At 44.2% G+C, this 21,135-nt stretch overlaps 2 protein-coding genes across 2 annotated transcripts in view; one reads left to right on the top strand and one right to left on the bottom strand.

The window, feature by feature from the left end:
* Positions 1–544: 544 nt before the first annotated feature.
* On the bottom strand, positions 545–16,821 carry LOC149359841 (synapse-associated protein 1-like). The gene is made up of 8 exons (XM_089571948.1): positions 16,129–16,821; positions 15,742–15,824; positions 15,508–15,642; positions 14,124–14,263; positions 10,932–11,029; positions 10,372–10,440; positions 8,202–8,342; positions 545–4,798 (listed from the first exon to the last, which is right to left on the bottom strand). Exons 1-8 carry the CDS (start codon positions 16,466–16,468, stop codon positions 4,665–4,667), a joined length of 1,140 nt encoding a protein of 379 aa, XP_089428074.1. The 5' UTR covers positions 16,469–16,821; the 3' UTR covers positions 545–4,664.
* Positions 16,822–16,915: 94 nt separating this feature from the next.
* LOC149359840 (uncharacterized) overlaps positions 16,916–21,135 on the top strand; it is an 89,300-nt gene continuing 85,080 nt past the window's right edge. Inside the window, exons 1-4 of the mRNA XM_089571945.1 lie at positions 16,916–17,160; positions 17,576–17,688; positions 17,818–17,918; positions 18,497–18,582. Coding sequence (XP_089428071.1) covers positions 17,112–17,160; positions 17,576–17,688; positions 17,818–17,918; positions 18,497–18,582 — 349 coding nt within the window. The 5' untranslated portion in view covers positions 16,916–17,111. The remainder of the gene's footprint in view (positions 17,161–17,575; positions 17,689–17,817; positions 17,919–18,496; positions 18,583–21,135) is intronic.

The raw sequence follows: 21,135 nt of genomic DNA, 5'->3' as shown, positions 1-21,135 counted from the left end.
CAGATGTAGTCACGCGAACACACGCGAGTCCGCTGCAGTAACTGCTATTGCAGTTAAACAAGTCTCACTTGCGTAATGTAACCTTTACATCCTCAGTATCTCAGCAGCTGAGGGCAACAATGTGCAGGTTCAAAATAAATCCGTTGCTAATACGCTATCATTCATATATGTCTCTGTTCAATTGCAAACTGCCTGCAGAAGTGGATAACTCAGAAAATGATGCGACTGAATGTTTGTCGAGGAGGCACTAAAATAGCAGCCCATGGCGTGGAAACTAGATTTGCTTCGAATTGAGCCACAGAGGAAAGCAGATGTTGGAGCTCCATTACCAAGATAGCACTGATGCCAGATATAACACGCATTCGAGTTACTTTGAGACACCCCGACAGGAACACTAGCCCTCTATCTGAAACGCATTACAGCACTGCCATTTCTATCACGAGGTATTTCCATTTCAATGTTTCTCCTTGCGCAGTGCACATTGCAGTGGTGTGTTTCAAGCCATGTCGGGGCATGTGAACACAGATGCAAACGGGAAAGCAGATGTTTTGGGGCATTCATAATGATCCCATTTATAAACATTGTTACATTCATTGCACAGCATGTCTAACAACAGCATACACATTCAGTCAAGCTTCTCAAAGTCATGAAGCAAAACAGGAATGCTTAAAATCAAGGTATTCCCTCGTGTATACCAGCATGTGCAGTAATGGCTGTCAAGTAACTTTCCTTTATGATTGAATTGTAGTGTGGCATGCTTTTTACACAGGTATGTTGATGCACCACTGAGGCGAATTAAGACTGCTATTTTTAATGATGCGATCTCAAAAGGCATTTTCATCCGGGCCAGAGAGCCTCAAGCAGAACGTCATTACTGTCTCATCTGCTGTTGCAAACTGAATGGGCAGTGGCCACAATACCTTTCTTTACAGCCTAACTAATTAAGCTAAAACTGCTGAAAATTCAGCCTGAAACACTTCCTTCCACCCGTACAATAAAATTTATATGTTTTCTTTCACCAGTCCTTGCCGTGTAAATTTTATGAACAAAATCGCACATCAAATTCTGCAGCTGTTCTAACCAATATGCAAACAAGAATAGTAACTTTGCAGCCTTCATTGCGCATATCTGTGTGAGTGTGTGTGCCCAACAGTTCCCATACACCGCCAAGCAATGCAACAAAACTTGCAAGCAGCTTAGAGAAAAAAAAAAAAAAGACCCGTTACACGCCCTACAAGTTGCAGGATGAGGAGAGACGAGTCTCGCAAAAGTTTTTTACAATGTACACGCGTCGACAAGACACCTTCCCGAATACCAAAATGTACAAGCAATATAATACATCACTGCAAGAGAGATGATGCTGCATTCAGGAGAACCTACCTTCCAGATAAGCACGAGGTATTTTGCATTTATTCAATGTACTGTGAAGTCCTTTGCTACCACTGTGCATAGAAGAAATGAGTGACTGCAAATGTGTGGCCTGCTGCACATGTTGCACCATAAAGAAGCAAGTGTGCCTCAGAGGATGCTCGAAAGTGTAAGTGGTACAGGTACTTAACACCTCTCTGATACCCATACATGTGCCTCAGGTTGCATGACTATAATTACATTTCATCCATTGTTGACAGTTCAGGTTTCCCACAAACAAAATACCCCATAGCCTAAGTACTATGAAAAACCCAAAATGTATTGTTTCATTAAACTTTAAGCATTGTTACACACTCACGAACATCCAACCACTTTAACGAATTAGCATCTGTTAGGATGCGGCTATAATTGGTAGCGATTGATGCATATGCAGGGGTTATATAACTCATTCTCTACAAACTCTCTGCACAGCTAAACTAACATCAGCTCATGATATTGTTCAGATTACACAAACATTTCAGCTCTTTGGTCAGAGAGTTTAAAGCCTTGAAGCACAAGAACCTCATGCAGCGGAAATGCTTGCAGTTCAGTCTCCTAAGAAGGGACTTCTAGAACATTGGCAATATTTTTTTTTGCCAATTTGGCTTATTTGCAGCTTCGGAGTAAATGTTGTGCTTGAACAAGTGTAGCACGTGGGCAACCAGTCTAGCACTATAAAAACTGAACATAGTCTCGTAACAGTCCTGAACACAGCATCAAGCTCCATGGCTCTGTTGGCTGCCACCAAGAAAATGCATACCTCCTATATACAAACACACTGTACACACAAAGAAATAAAATGAAGGATCCAAAATACTGGCTAACATCCCTCCTGACATTGTATTAGCGTATATAGTAATAACTGCACACAATTAACGGCTGGAAAATAAGTGGCTACTGCTGCACCAAGTGCTCAGCTTTAGTGCTGAGACAAAAGATGAGAGTCCTCTGCTCAAGTCATGGCAACTAAATTCTTTTACAAGCATAGTTCTGGGTGAAAACAAAGAAATGCGCACAGGTCACACGACTGCACTGTACCATAAAAAAAGCGAATCTTGCAGCGATTTCAAAACAGCCGACCATTTGACAGCCTCAAACCTTTTCACAGTTGGTCGTTTTGTTGCCACAAATTTATCATTAAAAAAAAATGGAATAAGCTTTAAGCTAAGCAACATTTAACCAACCTCTCATGGGTAAAGTGCGTCGACCGTCAGTGCCATGCAATCAACGAGGCATCTCAACTTAGCTTAAAGTGCAACTGATTTCCCATCTGCCACCGTCAATGGTAATAAATTTGTTACTGATCTATAATTTAAGCTTGCGATGACAGCACATGTAAAGAATCCTAGGTGGTATAAATTTCTTAAACTTGAGCCCTCCACTACAGTGTTCCTCATAGCTCATGAGTCGCTTCGGGACGCTAACCAAAATTTACCACTGGAACAATGCATCCAGAACATGCAGCGTGGCTACATCAAGGCATCAAACAGTTGCGAAAACAAAGAGCACACAGCCAGGGCTCAGAACTTAGCAGACTGGTACCAATCTACCCAGTTTTATACTGGCATTTTCAATTTGATGCCGATCCGCATTTTACTACTAAAACAATGAAGACTGGGCTGAGTGCAAGGCTATACCAAGTGTGCATCATGCAGTCAGAAAGTATATGTGTTTTTAAAGATCTGCAACAACAACAGGAGTTATGAAGCAAAGCAGAAATAAACTGGGCCTCTTAGGCTGGTTACAAGATAGCGTAGACAGTGCCGTAAAGCGAGTGAGCAGCAAAAAAAAAAAAGCAAGGAACAGAAGGGAAAGAATAAACACACAGTAGGAGCCATAGTAGATGTGGTCACTCCTATAAACGTGGGCGAAGTACAACAAATGCAAGGCTTTGAAAATCAAAGCAATGCTTCCAATGTCTAGTCTGCGATTCCTTCCCAGTCTTTGTTGAACCTAGCTCCCTTTCATTCCCACTCACCTTCAAGTACCATGTCATGCTGCCATCACCTTAATAACCAGTACAAGGCCTAAAATACTTGCATTTTGAAACATGCCGCCTTTTGTTTGTAGTCAATTTCAAGAAAACCAGTCTGTTTCATGTGCACTATACAGCATGGGCACGCCACTGGCAGAGTTAGATACATAATATGCACCATACAGAAAAAAACAAAAAGCTTTATTCAGATGACTATGTGAAATAGACCTGCAAGATGATACAAAACTAACAAAGGAATGAAATGAAACAATTTATAACTCTTATGAACTCTAAATAAAAAAAAGGAAACAAAACATTAGTCACTAGACAATATAGCCCACAACAATTCTAACAACATACATACACTCACGTCTGTGCATCACAGGCTCTTTATATATATATTTCTCACGGGTAAATGGACATGACAGAAGCTCTGGGTACCATATAGCATAAGGGCTTGCACATAACATATAAACAAAAGTTAGAAAATTACTCCAATCAAACTCTACTTCACGGCATAAACTTATTTGCTGGGCTATGAATAAAAATGCCTAAAGGCAGAACTAGTTGATTGACTACTACACAAGCTTCTACAATTCTACAGCAAGCTGCTTGTTCTTGTTTTTTACTGCTTCCTAGTATAGCTTGTTTCTAGATTTGTCTTTTTTTTTTCTTTTAATGAGCGACTGGAAGACAGTCTCCGTGTTTTGTGTCCACAACACAGTCTCGAAGCAGAGAACGAGCAAAGCGATACTGCCAAAACTTAGCCCAGCTCAATCAACACACTGTTCACTTACAGAGGCACTCGCAAATACAGCAGCCCGTGGGGCACTCTTCAGTGTGGCGCCAGAACTATCCAAACCAATAAACAAGCACCAAAAATGCTCATGCAAAATACCTGCTAAACCGCAACAGCTTGGAAAGCGTCTGAAAATAATGCGATGCGTTTTTAAGGCTTAACTCTGGATTTGTTAATTATCTGGAAGAAAAAGCGAACAGCAGTGTGATGCGCGCTGGACCCAAGTGAGGCAGAGAAACTTTGCGCACACGCACAAACAAGCCAAAGAGGATGCACATACACACGCAAAAAAAAAAAGACAAATGAGACTAGCAAGCGGCAGACAGTTGGGCACCCTGAATTACCCGCCCTTGTGCCGTTCAGTGTGAGGGTAGGGTGCAGGGAGGGGTCTGCAGCTTCAACAGTGCCCCAGAATGTGTGTGTTCTCTCTCTCTCTTTTTTTCAAAGACGGCTGGAAGAGAAGGCAGTGTGCAGGTCAACCTCCTACTTCTGGGCGGCCAGCATCTCCTGGATTTCATTTTCCCACTCTGGGTCATCGCCCTGAGCGGCCGGGTCGGTCGCCACCACTTCGTAGTCTTGGAGCTCCTGCTGAAGCTCCTTCTCCCACTCGTCATCAGCTGCACAAAGGGGTGACATATTCCTGCCATGACTTGCGCTGCCATCACCTTCTACCGCGGCCATGAGTTGGTGACCATGTCCCACAAAAAAGGTGCAGCCCACACACTGGCGGCACCTACTAGTACAGAATGTCAACCACCGTAGCTGCTACAAGAGTGACAGAAATGGACCAACAAGTGTGGGTTAACCCTTTGAAGGTTTTTGCCGTATATGTACGGCAGCGGTTTTCTGTCCCGCAAGGTCTTTGCCGTACGGGTACGGTTTCGATCTTCCGTTTGAAATTTTGCGCCAAAAGAACAATGCGTGCTCACTGGGGGGTGCTGCCACCTCTTAGGACTTACAAGAAGTGTTTGAATTTTGTGCTGCCTTCTTACGGAGATAAGCAGAACTTATGTCTAGCTCTAGCGCGACGGCACAGACGGCGGCAACACCCCTTTTGTAGTTTTGGTTTCGCCGCGTGATCGCAACGGAGTTGCGCGAAATTTGAGTTTTCTTTTTGTCAGCACTATCTTGCAGGGGCTGCCGAAGTTGATTTCTATCTTTACTGGCGCTGCTCTTAGCTTGCTTATCACCGTTGATCGCGAGGTATTCTCGCCCTCTGTGGCAACGCGCCTACGCGGTTTCGATTCCGCCACGGGATCGCAACGGAGTCGCGCGAAACGTGTTTTCTCTTTGTGGCCACTGTTTTGCAGAGGCGGCGAAAGTTGATTTCTATCTTTATTGGTGCTGCTCTTAGCTTGCTTATCACCGTTGCTATTCTATTCTATTGAACATTTTCCAGTTGCGAGTGATGCTGTCACCAAAGTACTGTTCCTAATTTTTTTTTTTACTATTTATTCTCAATTATATACATTTTGTAGATTCAAGATCCGCAATAAAGTAATTTGACCACCTGGGAATGTTTTCTTCAAAATAATTCGACCCTCAAAGGGTTAAAATCCCAGCCAGAGCTATAAAACTTCAAAGGGATACTGAAGGAAAATAGTAACACAAGCAAGAAGCTATAGTAGACTGATAGATTACCATATGAGAACACTAACAGCGTTTTTTTTCTGTGCAAAAGGTGAAAAGGTGTGCAAATGAGTGAAGACCTAGATTTCTTCCCTCACTTAGATTCTCACGAAACAGAGATTGTGTTATGTCATTTTTATTAAATGCATCCCTCAGAGCTCTTTGGCAAATCAGAGAAAAGGAATGAACATGAAACCACTTCACGTACTGGTCATACTACAATGTTATCAACAGAGGGCGCCACCATACAGTTCATACTGCTGCAAAGTGCTTTGCTTGTTCTTCCATGTTCTTTAGTCATCGCCGCCAGCACATAGCCTTATCACTTTGTGTATGCTCTGTGAGACACGACCAGGGTACGCTGGAAGTGTCATGATCATGGAGATCAGTTACAAGTACAATGGTCAAGATGGTTGTCGATATTCCATGTAATCTAATCTCCAAATTTTTCGACCATCTTTAAATTCAGTGTGGCCGAGAGCGAATGCCAGGAGTGTTATCTCAAAATTTTGCCTCCACATCTAAATTCAGCACGGTCAAGTCAAGAGTGACCACAATTATGTTGGTGACGCCCGTTGAGTGCACTTGCTACTATCGCAAATGTTGACATTTTCTTATATTTGTGGGAACAAGTTGACACAATGAAGAGTTCACCGTGGCCATACATCAGCCTGCTTGTTTGCCGTCCACATCAACGTCTCTTCCTGTAATCACTGCCACGTGACAATACGAAGCCTAGTTTACAACCCTTCATGCCATGAAGCATCTCTTCACACGATAATGTGACCTTACCATTCAGAAAGAATGCGAGTGACACTAAGAGCTTGCACCTGGCTTGCACTTCTTAAGTTGCTGCACACGATGGCTTCATGCAGGCAGACAGTACAGTATGCAAAGTTACATTCTGATATCTGGACTTCCTATTTTGACAGTACTTCCCATCGAAATAATGTTACACTTGAAAGCAGTGAGCCAGGTGTGGCCGGTAAAGAATTCACCTGACCAAGCATGGTTACAATAAGTTTTGACCGACCTCAGTACAGTCTTTTACTTTACGCTATTTTCTGGCTTACCCAAGCTCTGTTCTCAGTAAAAAATACATAGTACTTGCAACCTTGGGACACTAACCTTACAAATCTAGCTGTACCATTTAGTGCCCCTTGCGGAAAACGGGTAGTACCATAAAAGGCAAAATTGCTTGCAGACCGTTGTCCCACCATCAGCATAGCTGGCACTGAGCCATTTGAAGCACCCATAAAATCACTGCACCACGCTGGAGAATGGCAAGTTTTTCATGACGCGTATGCTTGCAGCGTGGCTTCTACATAGGGTATACACACTCACATGCGTGCATACGCTTGTCACTAAAACATTTCAACTGGCTGCTATTATCGCTGCCTATTATTCACAGAAAAGTTGCCTGCAGCACGCAGTACAGGGGTGGTATTCTGCCGGTGTCGCCTTTTGCGACATGTCGCATATGGGCGGGGCCTAAAAAAGTGCTTACAGATGCTCGAAGAAACGGAAAAAGCCGCCGGCACTTTCGTCTGCGGTACATTCATTCACTCCGAAAAGCGACAATTTACCACTGCTGATCCACTAGCAGCAGTAGTTTCGTATCTTTTATAGCAAGAATATTTGCCATCACATGACGTCTAATGTTCAAAAAAACATTTGAAAATTTAATATAAACTCGCTTTACTTCATTTAAGTCTATAAAACACCGCGAAAAATCTCCAAATCTATTTTTCTTTCGTTCTGGACGGTTGTGCTAGGTTTCGGCTGCGTTTCGGGCAATTGCAGACGGTAGCAGTGTAGCTGTAGGTCCCATTAGGCTTGCGCGCTCCAGAATCGAGAGCGTATTTAAAAAACTAGGCTGAATTGCAGCTTAAACTTTATCGTCGAAGCAAGGTAAGTCATAGCGAAAAGTAACAACACCAGTAGTTGTCGGTAAACATGCCGACCGGAATCCCAAGGACTGCTGAATTGGCTGAAGCGGGCGGCTCTCGCTTGAAAGGACGTCGCCATGTTTTCACGCCAAGGGCGCAAAAGCCGCAACTGCCGATTGCGTTCGTACGCTAACGGTAGCCCGTCGCCCGCGCGAATCGCTTCAGCGCATTCCGTTGTTCGACTAAGCGTAGTAAATCGGGGCGACGTCACGATGACGTAGCAGGAAGGCGGGTCCGTGTCGTCACGCCGCCGTCACCGCGGCTCGAGCCAGTCAGCCAAGAGCGAATGAGACATGTCCCAAAAGGCGACACCGGGAGAATACCACCCCAGGGTGCTGCCGGTAACTGCACTGCAACCTTTATATGCAGTAAACTGCAAAGTGTTCTCTCACCTTTGAAAAAGGAAAAGAGAGACTGATAGTTGTGCACTCTGTGGCCTTACCAGCTTTATCTCCCATGCCAAGCTGCTTCATGCCCATCTTGACTTCTTCCTCAGAGATCTTGTTTCCTTGAAAAGTGTCCGAGACAAATTCGTGCGTCGGGCTGTCCAGCGCCTCTTCATCATCTCCACCTGCCAGGTTCTCTGAACCAAAGCGTGCACAAGAACAGTACCATGCAGTGATGCAACAGGTGCAGAACACAGCAAGGCACGACCCTCACGCCCCGAGAACAACATCAGGTAATAGGAAAAATAAAACATGATGCCCCCTGAGTGGCAAATCAACGTCACACTCCCACAGAGATGACAGATGTTCATGATTAAATGAGCTTAAACAGGGACACGCTCTTGCAAATGTTGGTCACACTTTCAATACATTAGCCATGCTAAGTCACGTCCTAGTGCATTACAAATAGCATAAAAAAAGCCGCGGCGCTTCCTCTGACACAAAGGGTGTACACGTCCTTTCATGAAAGGGTAATTTTTTTTTTTCAAAAGAAGGCTGCATAAACTACTACATTTTAAAAGAGCCATTACTGTAAATACAGCTATTAAAGCCTTAGTATGCCAAATTTTCCATCTAAAATGTCGCAGTAGCACATCTATACACCTTTTCAATATGGGCTTCACAGCGGGCAAACACAGGAGCATTTGGTCACAAAATTCTATGACACTGGTTAACCTGAAGCAAGCCCATCATACCACTATGGCTGTAAAAACAAGTGAAGCCATGAGGTTCCCGAATGCAGCTGCCGCAATTCAAAAGCCATCTACTTCCAAAGTGCCTTGCAAGCACAGAAGGTGCCTGTAGTAGTTTTGATTTTCACTAACAACGAATTTTAATATTCGCTAAAAACTAGCAGGGACAATATCTTTACCTTCATGCCATGCAGAACCATGCCACAGAAAAAAACTAGTAATAGCAAAAGTTGTGATTTTGCATGCCATAAAAGCTTAGCTACAATGTGTGCAACGTAACAAATGTATAACAATTTATGGTCTAAAACCTTAATATTCTCTTAAATCAGGCCATAGGGTACCCACTGTCGCAGACAAAAAAACGGTACATTGTTAATCACATTAAAAATGTTCCATCTAAAAGCACATCTAACAGTTGTGTCTCTTAACCTTTGATGTTGATGCACCTAGTCACTTTGAGGCAAAGCCTTTCCGATAAGAAATTAAGTTACTTTTGCGCCTTTACGACCACCTGACCAGAAATAAAAATAACTGCATACTCAAAACAAGTGCAAAGAGACTGGCTAATGGTTACTCACTTCGTCAAATTTGGCCAACGACAGTGAAAACGGCTCCAAAAGTAATGTGTTCCTCTTTTCCACATCCCGTAACCTAAGGCTACACACCAATTTCATGCGGATTTTTTAGCAGTGAAGCCTATTCATTGCTGAAGGATATCTATCGCGTGTTGCGTAAATCAGAGAAAATCGAAAAAAAATTCTCTCGGCTTAACTGCGCGTTTGTTCGGGCTCAAGTTTCGCACAGAGGTTGCATTTGGTGGTCAGTTTTGTTTTATACTACATTTTGGTGGGGTACTTGCCTGATTCAGTCAGAATTATTTGGAAATCCCGTCGTATGTGGCGACGACGATCCAAAACTGAAAGACATCGCAGCAATGGTACCCGTGGCGCCATCTCGCACCCACCGGAGAAACCCAGCTGTGCTAAGTTGGTGAGCAAATTATCTTTGCTTGGTGCTCTCTGCTGCGAAGCAGCACGAGACATCACCGAAAATGCGAGCGTACAGCGATCAAGAGAAGGCCATGGCCGTGACTTGGCTATGCGCATGGCTATGCGAGTCCAACTCCTCCCCACCGCCCTCCCCGGTGGAGAGCTCGTTTCTCCGATGGCTGCGAGATGGCGCCACGCGTACCATTGCTGCGAAGTCTTTCGATTTTGGTTCTCCGTCGCCACAGACGATGGGGATTTCCAAATAATTTTGCCCGAATCAGGCAAGTACCCCACCTAAATGTAGTATAAAACAAAACTGACCACTAAATGCAACCTCTGTGCGAAATTTGAGCCCGAACAAACGCACGGCTAAGCCGACAGAATTTTTTTCGATTTTCTCTGATTTGCGCAACAGTCGGTACAGCGTCAATATCCGCTAGTAAAGTGTGTACAACAAACCAACAGCAGAAGCTGTGTCCACATACGTTTGCTGCTTTCGTCCGATGGGCTCTGCTGTGACGAGACTGATGAAGTGTCGCCGCTGCTGCTGCTTCCTGAAAAGTAAAGCGACAGGTACACCTGCATCATACATCAACTGTAGGATTTAACTACTATATCACTCTTCATTCCTCGTCTCACAACTGTTTTTATATGTATGCTGTGAGAAAGCCATGTTAGTTATTAAATATAACCCGACTATTCTTTACTGTTCAACTCTGGGGCTCCACACAAGTGGAGATCACAGGATAATTTTAAGGCAAGAATTTAGAATAAACAAAACAAATGTCTGGAAAAAAAAATGCTATTGCAACACAAGTGCAAAAGTGTTTTTTTTTTTTTTTCTATAGACAAATGTGATAAACTGATTATTTGGAAAATGAGCACTATTGTACCCCTTCAATTTAATAACTTCCAGGCACATTCGGAAAAGGAAATTTGGGAAAGAAATCTCTGCACTGATGAGCAGCGCTGCATTCAGATAAGATGGACCAGATGGGCAACAGAACCGCAGGAAGTGAGAGGAGTAGGGTTATGTGGCACGCACCTGCACCTTTGCCATGACTGAGTGCACTTAGCTGCGTCGACTGCTTAATGAGGGAGACACGGTAGAAGTAGTTCCTCCAGAAGTCGGTTTCCGGAATCCTGGCACGGTAGACAAAGGTTCAAGACACACAAACAAGGTCAGGTTAGCTCTAAACACTCCCAGGCCCAATAACAGAGCTAGCACAGCACCTTTGGAGGCGAATGCCCACGTATGTTTGTATAATGCATGCTTACTGACATGTGCGCACGCGTGTGTAGTCATCAGCAAGAGTGTCTAAAGCACTTGAATGCCGCCCTGCCGCAGAAGGGAAGCTAAATTTTTCAGCTGGTATTTGGTTCTGAAGACAATGCTGGCACTGGAGTGAAGCAGCGTAGACATACAGTTTTGCTCCGGCAATAGGGGATATTCAAAATTCCGCAAGTGCGCTTTCCCACATAACTATGTTGCCCCAAACAAGATGGCCGACTTCGCTATAAAGGAACTATGTTGGCTACAGGACAGGCGCTAAAGGTGTGGATAGAATGTAAGAAATGCATTTTGGAAGAATGAAACAAAAAAAACAGTCTTTCTTGCTTTGTTTCAGCTGGAAACGCATGGTCAGCCATCTTGTTGGGGGCAACATTGTTATGCGAGAAAGCGCACTTGCAAAATTTTGAATATCCCCTATTGCACTTTACCATTTATACAGCAGCTAAGTTAAGATTTGCTCTGAAACACACCGCTCCAGCACTCAAGACAAGCATGCCGACGACTGTATTATAACATTAGCACATTTATATAACTGAACATGCCGTCCTACATGGTATGAGGCAAGCCTCCAAGAACCTGGCTCATGCTACAGGTTTTAAATCGAGGCACTATTGTTAGCGGTCACCCAGGGCAAGCAAACACGAGAGTTTAATAATAGGAACATAACTGAATAGTCAAAATTACTTATCAGCTTTTTAACCACCACAAGCGAGCAAAAGGAATCAACTAAAAACTCCCACAAGTGGAATTTTCGAAACGGTAGCATTAATGCGAAAGTAATTTTCTTTTTTTTTTGTGCTTGAGAGAAAGTGCATAAAACATATCCTTTGCATGACCATGTGATTTGAACATCCCACACTTAAAGGTGCACTGAAGAGGATTCTGAACTTGTCTTTTTGCCGCGGGAACTCGATCTACACGTTCCTAGCATTCTTAGAAACTGCAACTTATTGCCCTGTATGGCCGATTTCCCTAATTAAATCGAATTAACGTCCGGCTCCCGCCCTTTTTTTTGAATTCTGCCTCGTACGATGGGCGGAGTCGACCAACGCGTGAAGTTCCTTTCAGCCAGCTCCGTGGAGGCTTTGCTTTTGATTTATTTTGTTTTTAGCTTTCCATGAGTAAATAGTTTCATTCGCAGATAATATAGCCGCAAAATAAGCCCGCAGAAATAAAAATACGCGCGGACTATTTGCTACTACGGACTACTACGTATTACTCCGCCGATGGCAGAGCGGCAAGCCGCCACGGGACTGGGTGAAAGGCACTCCACGCGTTGGTCGACTCCGCCCACCGTAGGAGGCAGAATTCAAAAAAAAGAGCGGGAGCTGGACGTTAATTCGATTTAATTAGGGAAATTGGCCACACAGGGCAATAAGTCGCGGTTTCTAAGAATGCTAGGAACGTGTAGAAAGAGTTCCCGCGGCAAAAAGACAAGTTCAGATTCCTCTTCAGTGCACCTTTAACAGTAATCCCATTGAAGCTGCTGATACAAAGTTCCTGGGTTCATGCAGCTGCAGTCAGTGTATGCAAGTGGATGCAAATTCCTGCTCCTCTAGTTTCTTACACTTCTTTTCAAGCAATGAAAACAAGAAACAAACAAAAAATGAATGCTTATAATTAAGGTATCTCAAGTGATGCTGTCTTTCATTCCTATTTATGCCCTGCAAATTTCAAACAGAGTAAAATTTGATTAATAAATTTTTACTAGTACTGAGATCACTATGAAGTGAGGCATACAATGGCATGCCCTACAGAAGCTGCCACCAATACTGCGCCAGTTTAATTTGGCAACATCTACCAGTTACCCTGAAACTATTCCTTTAAGTTACATGGGATACTCACAATGTGTATGTACTATCGCGCTCGATATGAGTTGCAACGCGCGGTCATCAACCGGGGCTCGTTCCGTGGTGTGCCTCCTCCAAACAGTCGCTCGGAATTCTGGGAGAAAATTTTTCCTGAGCGGGGGTGGTGTTGTTTCCTGGAACAGCAGTTTCTCCCAGAATTCTGAGCGACTGTTTGGAGGAGGCACACCACGGAACGAGCCCCGGTCGATGACCGCGCGTTGCAACTCATACTGAGCGCGATAGTACATAATATTTATTCACTCAACACCTCTTTCATACACACAGAAAGTGTGCTTTCCACATCCAAAGTCCATGTAATATCATACCTACTAAAACACAAGTCAAGCAGAAATATTAGTTGACCATCTAAGCTCATAACTGACAGGCCTAAATGAAAAGAATTCAAATATTGCTTGACCACAGCTTTTTTCAAAGAAGAGGGGGAGGAATATCTGATACACAACAAACACTCAGGTCCAGCAGGGTCCATTTTCATGACACAAAAAGAAAGAACACCCACACTGTTCACCCTCTCTCGAAGTAAGAAAGCGACAGTTCTGAACTGAACCAGATGTACTCAACAAGTGTCATGACCAGAGGACAGTCCCTTACGGCAGTCAGCACATTTGGACAGTCAAGGCCTAGTCACGTATGCTGCCCGAATTACTTCAAGAATGCCTGCTTAAACAAACGCACATTAAATTGCACACTTCATCCCGCGAGGTAGTGCGTTCCTCTGACTAACAAAGCACCCCTTTAGCTCCTACTGCTGCTTCTAAACCAACATCTCTTGCGATGTGCTGGGAAGTGGCAGACACAGTGCTCGATTGCTGGGATAGGCATTTAATGTGGTGTTGGCCGTCTTAGTAACGAGAGCCGAGTCCGTGCTGCTGTCCCATGACCAAGAAAGACCAAGACGCTTTATTGAACACAGACAGCCTATATATACATGAAATAACGTCACAAGACAGAATCCAAGACAATCCACAAAACCGAAACAAGAACTGAAACAAGTACACAAAACACATAAACCACAATACAACATTTAAGTTGTTATTCTCTCCCCCCAAAAAGTGGAGAAATACCAACTCACCATTTCGGTACAATCTCAAATCGCATTTTCTCCAGATTAGGGTCCTCCTGAAGCAACGCCATTGCTACGGGAGACATGGTGTCCATGTCGAATTCAAACTGAACTCCACTCGGTGGACTTCTCACAAAGTTTCGTTTGTCCTGCAGCATTGAAAAGGAGGCGATATAATGCATGCAGTACACATTCATAAAAACTGGCATCCACAAACAGCAGCCTTGGCAGTTTACAAGAACAGCCAGACAGCACACATCAAATTAACAACAACTCACGCCTTGCACTGTCACCATGTTATACATGTCACTGTTAATTTGAGCTTATACAATCGTTATCACAATGCCTCGAGAAAACACAAGCACCATTGAAAGTGAACAACTTGTCACTGCACGTTTGTTCCATGGTGACCCAGAGAGGTGATACCATTGCACTAAGTGACAAACCTAAATTCAAAACAAATGTAAGCCATGCAACAATAACTGACTGGAACCTGCAAGCAGCACAGAGCCTGCTGAAGGTAATATCACTCAGGGCCCCCTAAAAATACTGCCACAGACCCAAACAACACTAAAGACTGCTGATTATCATTAAAATCAATTCTGGTTTGGTTTGGTTTATGGGGTTTAACGTCCCAAAGCGACTAAGGCTATGAGAGACGCCGTAGTGGAGGGCTCCGGAAATTTCGACCACCTGGAGTTCTTTAACGTGCACTGACATCGCACAGTACACGGGCCTCTAGAATTTCTCCTCCAAAGAAATTCTAGCCGCCGCGGCCAGGATCGAACCCGCGTCTTTCGGGTCAGCAGCCGAGCACCATAACCACTGGGCCACGTTGGCGGCTAAAATCAATTCATGGCACCTGAAAAGTTCTAGGCATTCAATTGTGTTTTCTGAAGGTTTTGAGAGCATGTTACATAAAAATGCCCCAAGAAGTATGTAAGCTAAAACAGGGCCGTTGGCTCACGACTGTGCAATGGTGCATTCATGGGCCATTGTGCCAGACTGCTATGAGCACAGCTATCTTAACACAGTCCAACAATACCTCCACGCAAGCCATGCACCAGTTTTTCCTCCAGCTAAGAAATGGATACCCAACGAAACCTGACATATATAAAAAAAAGTTTAGAAATTGCCAAGGACACATAAAAGAGGCTGACAGGAATAGCGTTCAGAAATATTACACTCCGAAACTGATGATCACAGCAAAAGGTGATTACTTCAAGAGAGATAAATCTATATTTTCATTTAATATCTGAGGAACAAATAAATGAGTCGTGGAAGATAAAGCCTGAAAGCCATGCGCAGTGCCACAATGGAAAGAACAGGGTAATGTGGCATTCAGTGAAGATAGAAATTCAAAATTTGAATGGTGACACAATGTCAGGATTACCGCAGAAAGAGATAGTATCTGCTGCTTCACATTTTCTTCATCTTCGCATCCAACCCAGGGCAGGATTCCAGCATCACACCTCTGCTTACTCTTCAAAAAGTTTTCTTGTTCCCGATTAAAATCTGCCAAGATGCTCTGGAAACAGAAGCCGTAACAAACATTAGACACATGCAGCAGAAAAATATAATTCCACATAGAAACCCCCATGAAAGACACAAGACAAACTGTTCTCACATTCTCTTCCACTGTGGTTTTGATCTGCTTGGCCGTCTCTTGAACAGTTTTCCCAGCCTTGTTTGCCACAGAAAAAAGGAAACCTAGAAGGCAGAGAAAAGAAACCTCGCCATTACCACCAAAACCTTGCGCTAAAGCAAGGCGCGATCTGGACTGAAGATACTTGGTTTACGATTCGCGAGCTTCGAATAGCAAACAAAACAAAACTACCCCCACGTTGCAGCACACGACCTCTGCGCTGCCAGTCAAGAATGTATCCAAAGGCCGACGCTTCGTTGTTGGTCTAGTACGGAGCAAACAGAGCTAGATGCGCACCAATAGATCAGACCGAAACGATGAACTATCAAGCTGCGTCGAAGCCCCACAATTCTCTGCCCATGAACTTACTTCCGATGGATTTGGCAGATTCCATCGCCTTGTGCGACACATTTTCGAGTGGGATAGTTATGCCCGTCCCCAAGGGACCCTTGTCATTGGAAGGCGCAGCGGCAGCCGCTGGTTTCGGAGTGTCGGGCGTCGGGGGAGCATCGGTGTCTGGCCCAGACGTCGAGCCCGAGTCGCTGCCTCCACCACTTTCCTTGGACGGTGCCGCAGCAATAGGCTCATTGGTGGCTTCGTTGGTAGGTTTGTTGTCGGGCGCATCGCCGCCCTCCGTCGATTCCGGGGCCTTCGTTTGTTGCTCCGCTCCTTTCGTTGTGTTCTTCCAAATATTGGAAATGAAATCCATGCTTCTCGTTGAGCCCCAGCCTCAAGTTGACTGCACGAAGCTTCTTCGAAGTTTACTTTCACCGCAGCCCTGCAGTCACGAACGCACTTCAAGACTACAGCCAGACTAGCCAGACACAACGCTACAGAAGCTGATCCTGCCGCAGCTTGACGACACGGGTTGACACTTCCGCTACACCGTAAATAAACAGTGGCCCTTCAGAAAATAATAAACAACTCCCTTGATCTGTGACGATGCTGAACTCGTTAGAAGCGCTAAGAGCATACGAAACCTAGTGGGTTTGTCTCGTTTCTCTGAGGAAGCGAGTCATCGTGCGGCGATAAACTCGAAAACATTCGTATTCGACAGAAATCAACAGAAAGTCGATCCGTTAGGCTGGCCACAATGTAGTCAAATAAAATTAACAAAACAAAATAAGCCGCCGCCGGAGTTCGCTCTTGTCGCTCTATGCTTGTCGTTCGCTCAGCGAGCTCAGCTTGTGGCGGCATGTTTTCAGGAGTGGTTTTCGCGTTTGTCAAACCATGTGCATGCTGCAGTGCAGTGTAGTGTGAAGTTCACTAACACCGCTTTTGGGCTGAGTACAGAAGAACTGACATTTCGTTTTTAACTCGAAATACGAACTGTACACAGCCATATTTCAAAAATGGGGGGCCTGAAGTGCCCGTCGTGCTCCCTGGCCTACACGACGAAAGGTAACGCCGCGCCGCGTGAAAGACGTTACAAAGTTTCGTTTGCTGAAGCAGCCTCTTTGCTGCCTTTACTGGTGTGCTGTGAATTAATATGCATTAAGGCTTTACAAACGTATAAGTTGTCGGCTATAAACTGTAGCGTCTGATCTGTTCGGTGCGCAACGCTGCGTCACTTTGGTGCTCCCGAACAACGCACGAGTCCCTTGTGCTTTCCAAAAACTGTTTATTGCTCATGAATGCTATTTACGACGTTCACGCCGTAGGGCGAAAATCAAGGTTTTACTTTCTTGCACCACGCAATAAGCGACGAAAATGTTTATTTCAGGGTACTGTAGATGATGCTGTTCAAACTAGCGTTGCTCATTGTGGTGCGTCCTGTGAGTTGTGCGTTGACAAACCTTGTTCCTTCTGTTTTCAGAGCAACGAGGCACCCGACTGCCACGGATATTAAAATGTGGTCACACGTGTTGCGAGGCTTGCATAAGAAGCCGAGCGTCTCAGACGCACGTGTGCGCATGTCCAGTGTGCAAGGTAGGTAGCCAGTCGTGTTTCTGTTCAAACGTTTGCATGTGTATGCAGGCATGGCATTGGCTGTACGACAGCACGACGCTGATATCGGTGTTACCTCGTTTGTTCCATATCTGAAACTGTCATTTGCAGGACCAACAAGCCTTTCCTGACAGCACTAGTATCCAAGCGCTGCTTCTTGATTCATTTGTCCTGGGTTCAGAAGCAGCTTACATCAGACAGTACCTAACCACGTAAGAAGTTCACTTTGTTGTTATATTCAGTATTCAGGAAAGGGTGTATTTCTTAAAACTGCAACAAACATCAGGTGTACAGGGTATTTATTTCATTTTTGCACCAAATTTTGTGGAATAGAGCCTGTAGCTGTTGCTTTGAATCGCCGATTTTTGCACAACCTTCATTTAGTTAGCCTGTAAACAATCTGGCATTGAAATGGGTATTTGGTCACATAAACCTTAGCATGTTATAACCTGCCAGAGATTCCTATCAGCCTTTTAAGGGCTTCACATCATTTGTTTCAGTAGTTTACTGATTTAAGCGAGTTTCTAACTTGCGCGAGTTGATTTCCAGACTAATTCTTTAATCTTTCTTGCAATTTTACCGGCATCACTCATTCTGTCTTGTGAAATGCAATTACATCCATTACACAAGACTTCAAAACTTCAATTATGAACATGCTTAAGAACATGTCCAGCTAGCATAGTTGCCATAAAACGCGATTTCTTGCATTGGTATTGAGAATAGTTGGCTTCATTGTTCTGTGTATATTTGTGAGAAAGACAGTTTTATAGTCTTCACTTTTCTTATATAGTTCAAGAGGACCGAACAAGGAACCTTTTAATATAACTATGATGAGTGCAGTCAGAAGTAAGGAGGCTACCAAGAAAGGACCAGAAGGTGAGTACCGATGTGTGGCATCGGCTGTCTGGAACATATCCCATTCCATGCTTGGCATTGTTTATGGTTTATGGGTGTTCAATGTCCCAATTAGACTCAGGTTATGAGGGGTGCCATAGTGAAAGAGTCTGGAAATTGGAAATTTCCACCACCTGGGGTTCTTTAAAAGGACACTGAGGAGAAATTGAAGTTGACTTGCATCGACATAATACCAGCTTCTGATTACAAAAAACGCCATTCGTACTGACAACAAAGCTCTTGTAACATAGAAAAGAGCAAGAACCAAAATACAGGTATCGCCGCCACAGGCCAAACTCGCAGTACAAGCTTCATGACGTCATAGGACAAAACAGTGTTGCTAGAACCAATAGTTCTAGCAACTCTAGGACATGAGAAGCCACGAATCACTGAAGCGCAGCAAATGCATGCGCAAATCTCCTTGACGTCGCCAGATGGCGCCACGTACCCGACAGCTACGCGCGCTCCTGCAGCGCCGGGACCAATCAGCGCCTGCTCACCGGCGGCAGGCGGGCTCCCGGTATTCCGCTAACGATAAACAAGGTACACGGTATGCTAAAGGTGTCTATTTGCGAGAACTTCATTCACGACTTCGAGAACGGGATCCATTGTAACGCTGGCAAAACGCCGGTGCAAACGTAAACGAAGCGACAGCCGCAATAGCCGATAGATGCCTTAAACGTGCGGCCGGCGGTAGCTTTCTTTTCGGCTGCTGCTGGGCCGCACTGCTGGCCGCCAGAAATCACGGAGTCTGCGTTACGTCATGTGCACGTCATGTTTCACGTCACTTAGTCCTGTGTCGTCATAGGAGAATCCCAAGTTTGAATCGGAGCGTCAGGAAAAAATTTTCAACTTCGAATCCAAATTTCTTAGAAATAAATGCATCTTTCGCTGCCGGCCAAGTGGCAACAAAACCATGAAATGCCGAACTATCGGATTTTGCTATAAAAAAAATATTAATAGAGCTCTCCTCAGTGTCCCTTTAACGTGCGCTGACATCACACAGTACACGAGCCTCTAGAATTTCGCCTCCATCGAAATCCGAACGCCGCAGCCGGGATTGAACCCGCATATTTCGTGTCAGCAGCCGAGTTCCATAACCACTGAGCCTCCACGGTGGCTAATTAGTACTGTATTTACTTGAAATAGCAGACGCATTCTCATAGCAAACACACCCGTTGTGTTGTGTGTTGACTAATATATTAACCTACAGAATGAACTCATCCCCCAAATTAATTTGTTAAAAAGGGCATTCATTATGCAAATAAATATGGTTATTCAAGAGTTAAGAGTTGACCGAGTTGGTAGATGTCCATTTTTAAACATGCAGTATCGGAAATCTGTTATACATACACTAATAGGCGTTACCAACTACAACTTAAATGCACTTTCGTAGGCACGTGTGATTAGTCCTGTTAGCCCTATTGCTTTTTGAACATTTGAAAGTAAAAGTCACAGTTAAATTATGCTCTTGTTAAGCTGTAACTGTTATGTTCTTATATGCGTTAGACGAGCAGATTTAGTGTCACTTTGGCACCAGGTTGTTGTCGAAGGGTGTTTATAGGTGTCTGAGTGCTGTATGTAATAGGAGTAGATAACAGTCAGTTAACCCATTGTGTACTTGTGCACTTGGAGTTAACAGTACACACAAATTTGCAGGAGAAATTCTAGAGGCCCGTGTACTGTGCGATGTCAGTGCACATTAAAGAGCCCCAGGTGGTCGAAATTTCCGGAGCCCTCCACTACGGTGTCTCTCATAGCCTGAGTCGCTTTGGGACGTTAAACCCCATAAACCAACCAAACCAACCAGAGAGTCTGATTTTCAATTACTACAAGACCTTTATTACAAAATGTTTTTGCTTAATGAAAGCATTTCGCGCGGCAAAAGTTGGAATGCCTGCCATAATCTTGGTCTTTCCTTTTTCTGTGGTTTGCTTTTTTTGCACTGGATGGCTCACCAGAAACTGTGCATCTTCTTTTAGTCTTGCAGGTAGCAGTAAGTTTTGTTTTGTTCGGGGCAATGAAGGCGAACAATGTACGCAAGTGTAGTATTAAACAACACTCTCGGCCTAATTGCACCTGCATCTAAAATTGGGGCAAAAATGTTGTTTAGTTTAAAGGGGCCCAGAAACACAATCTTAGTTAACTGTTTTGCCTGTTGATTGCATACAGTGAGTTATAATGGTGCTGTTAGCGTCGGTAATGCCGCGTGTATTCCGTTTTTTAATATTTTAATGTCCTCCCAAAAACAACTTCATGGCTCTGATGGTGTCGCCACACAGTGGCGGGTTTTTAGCAGCGGATATGACATCACCTGGTGCGAGCTTGATGATCGGACAAACAGTAAATATACTGCAAATTGTGTGAATAAATAGAGACACATTTTGTCACCTGTCTGCGTTTTATATTAGATCAACAAAAACAACTTGTTTGTCTTAGATAAAAGCCCTGCAAGGCAAGTAAAATAAAAATACACCACCAGGGGCGCTCTGGCATGGAAACGACGCTGCCCGTCTCAGCAAGAACGAGTTATAG

Source organism: Amblyomma mixtum, chromosome 2 (genome assembly GCF_055824585.1).
Source record: "Amblyomma mixtum isolate Tamu chromosome 2, ASM5582458v1, whole genome shotgun sequence".
In the NCBI taxonomy this organism is placed as follows: Eukaryota; Metazoa; Arthropoda; class Arachnida; order Ixodida; family Ixodidae; genus Amblyomma; species Amblyomma mixtum.
The sequence above is the reverse complement of the archived record's forward strand: the minus strand, read 5'-3'. Positions and strand labels throughout refer to the sequence as shown.

Bases quoted from the DNA above. Each gene is read 5' to 3' on its own strand.
- LOC149359841 (XM_089571948.1), bottom strand. From the start codon at position 16,468: ATGGATTTCATTTCCAATATTTGGAAGAACACAACGAAAGGAGCGGAG. The intron at 15,643-15,741 runs GTGAGAACAGTT...TTCTGTTTCCAG, and splicing joins AAACCACAGTGGAAGAGAAT to AGCATCTTGGCAGATTTTAA. The intron at 4,799-8,201 runs GTAAGGCCACAG...CCCTTTGTGCAG, and splicing joins TGGCATGGGAGATAAAGCTG to CTGATGACGAGTGGGAGAAG.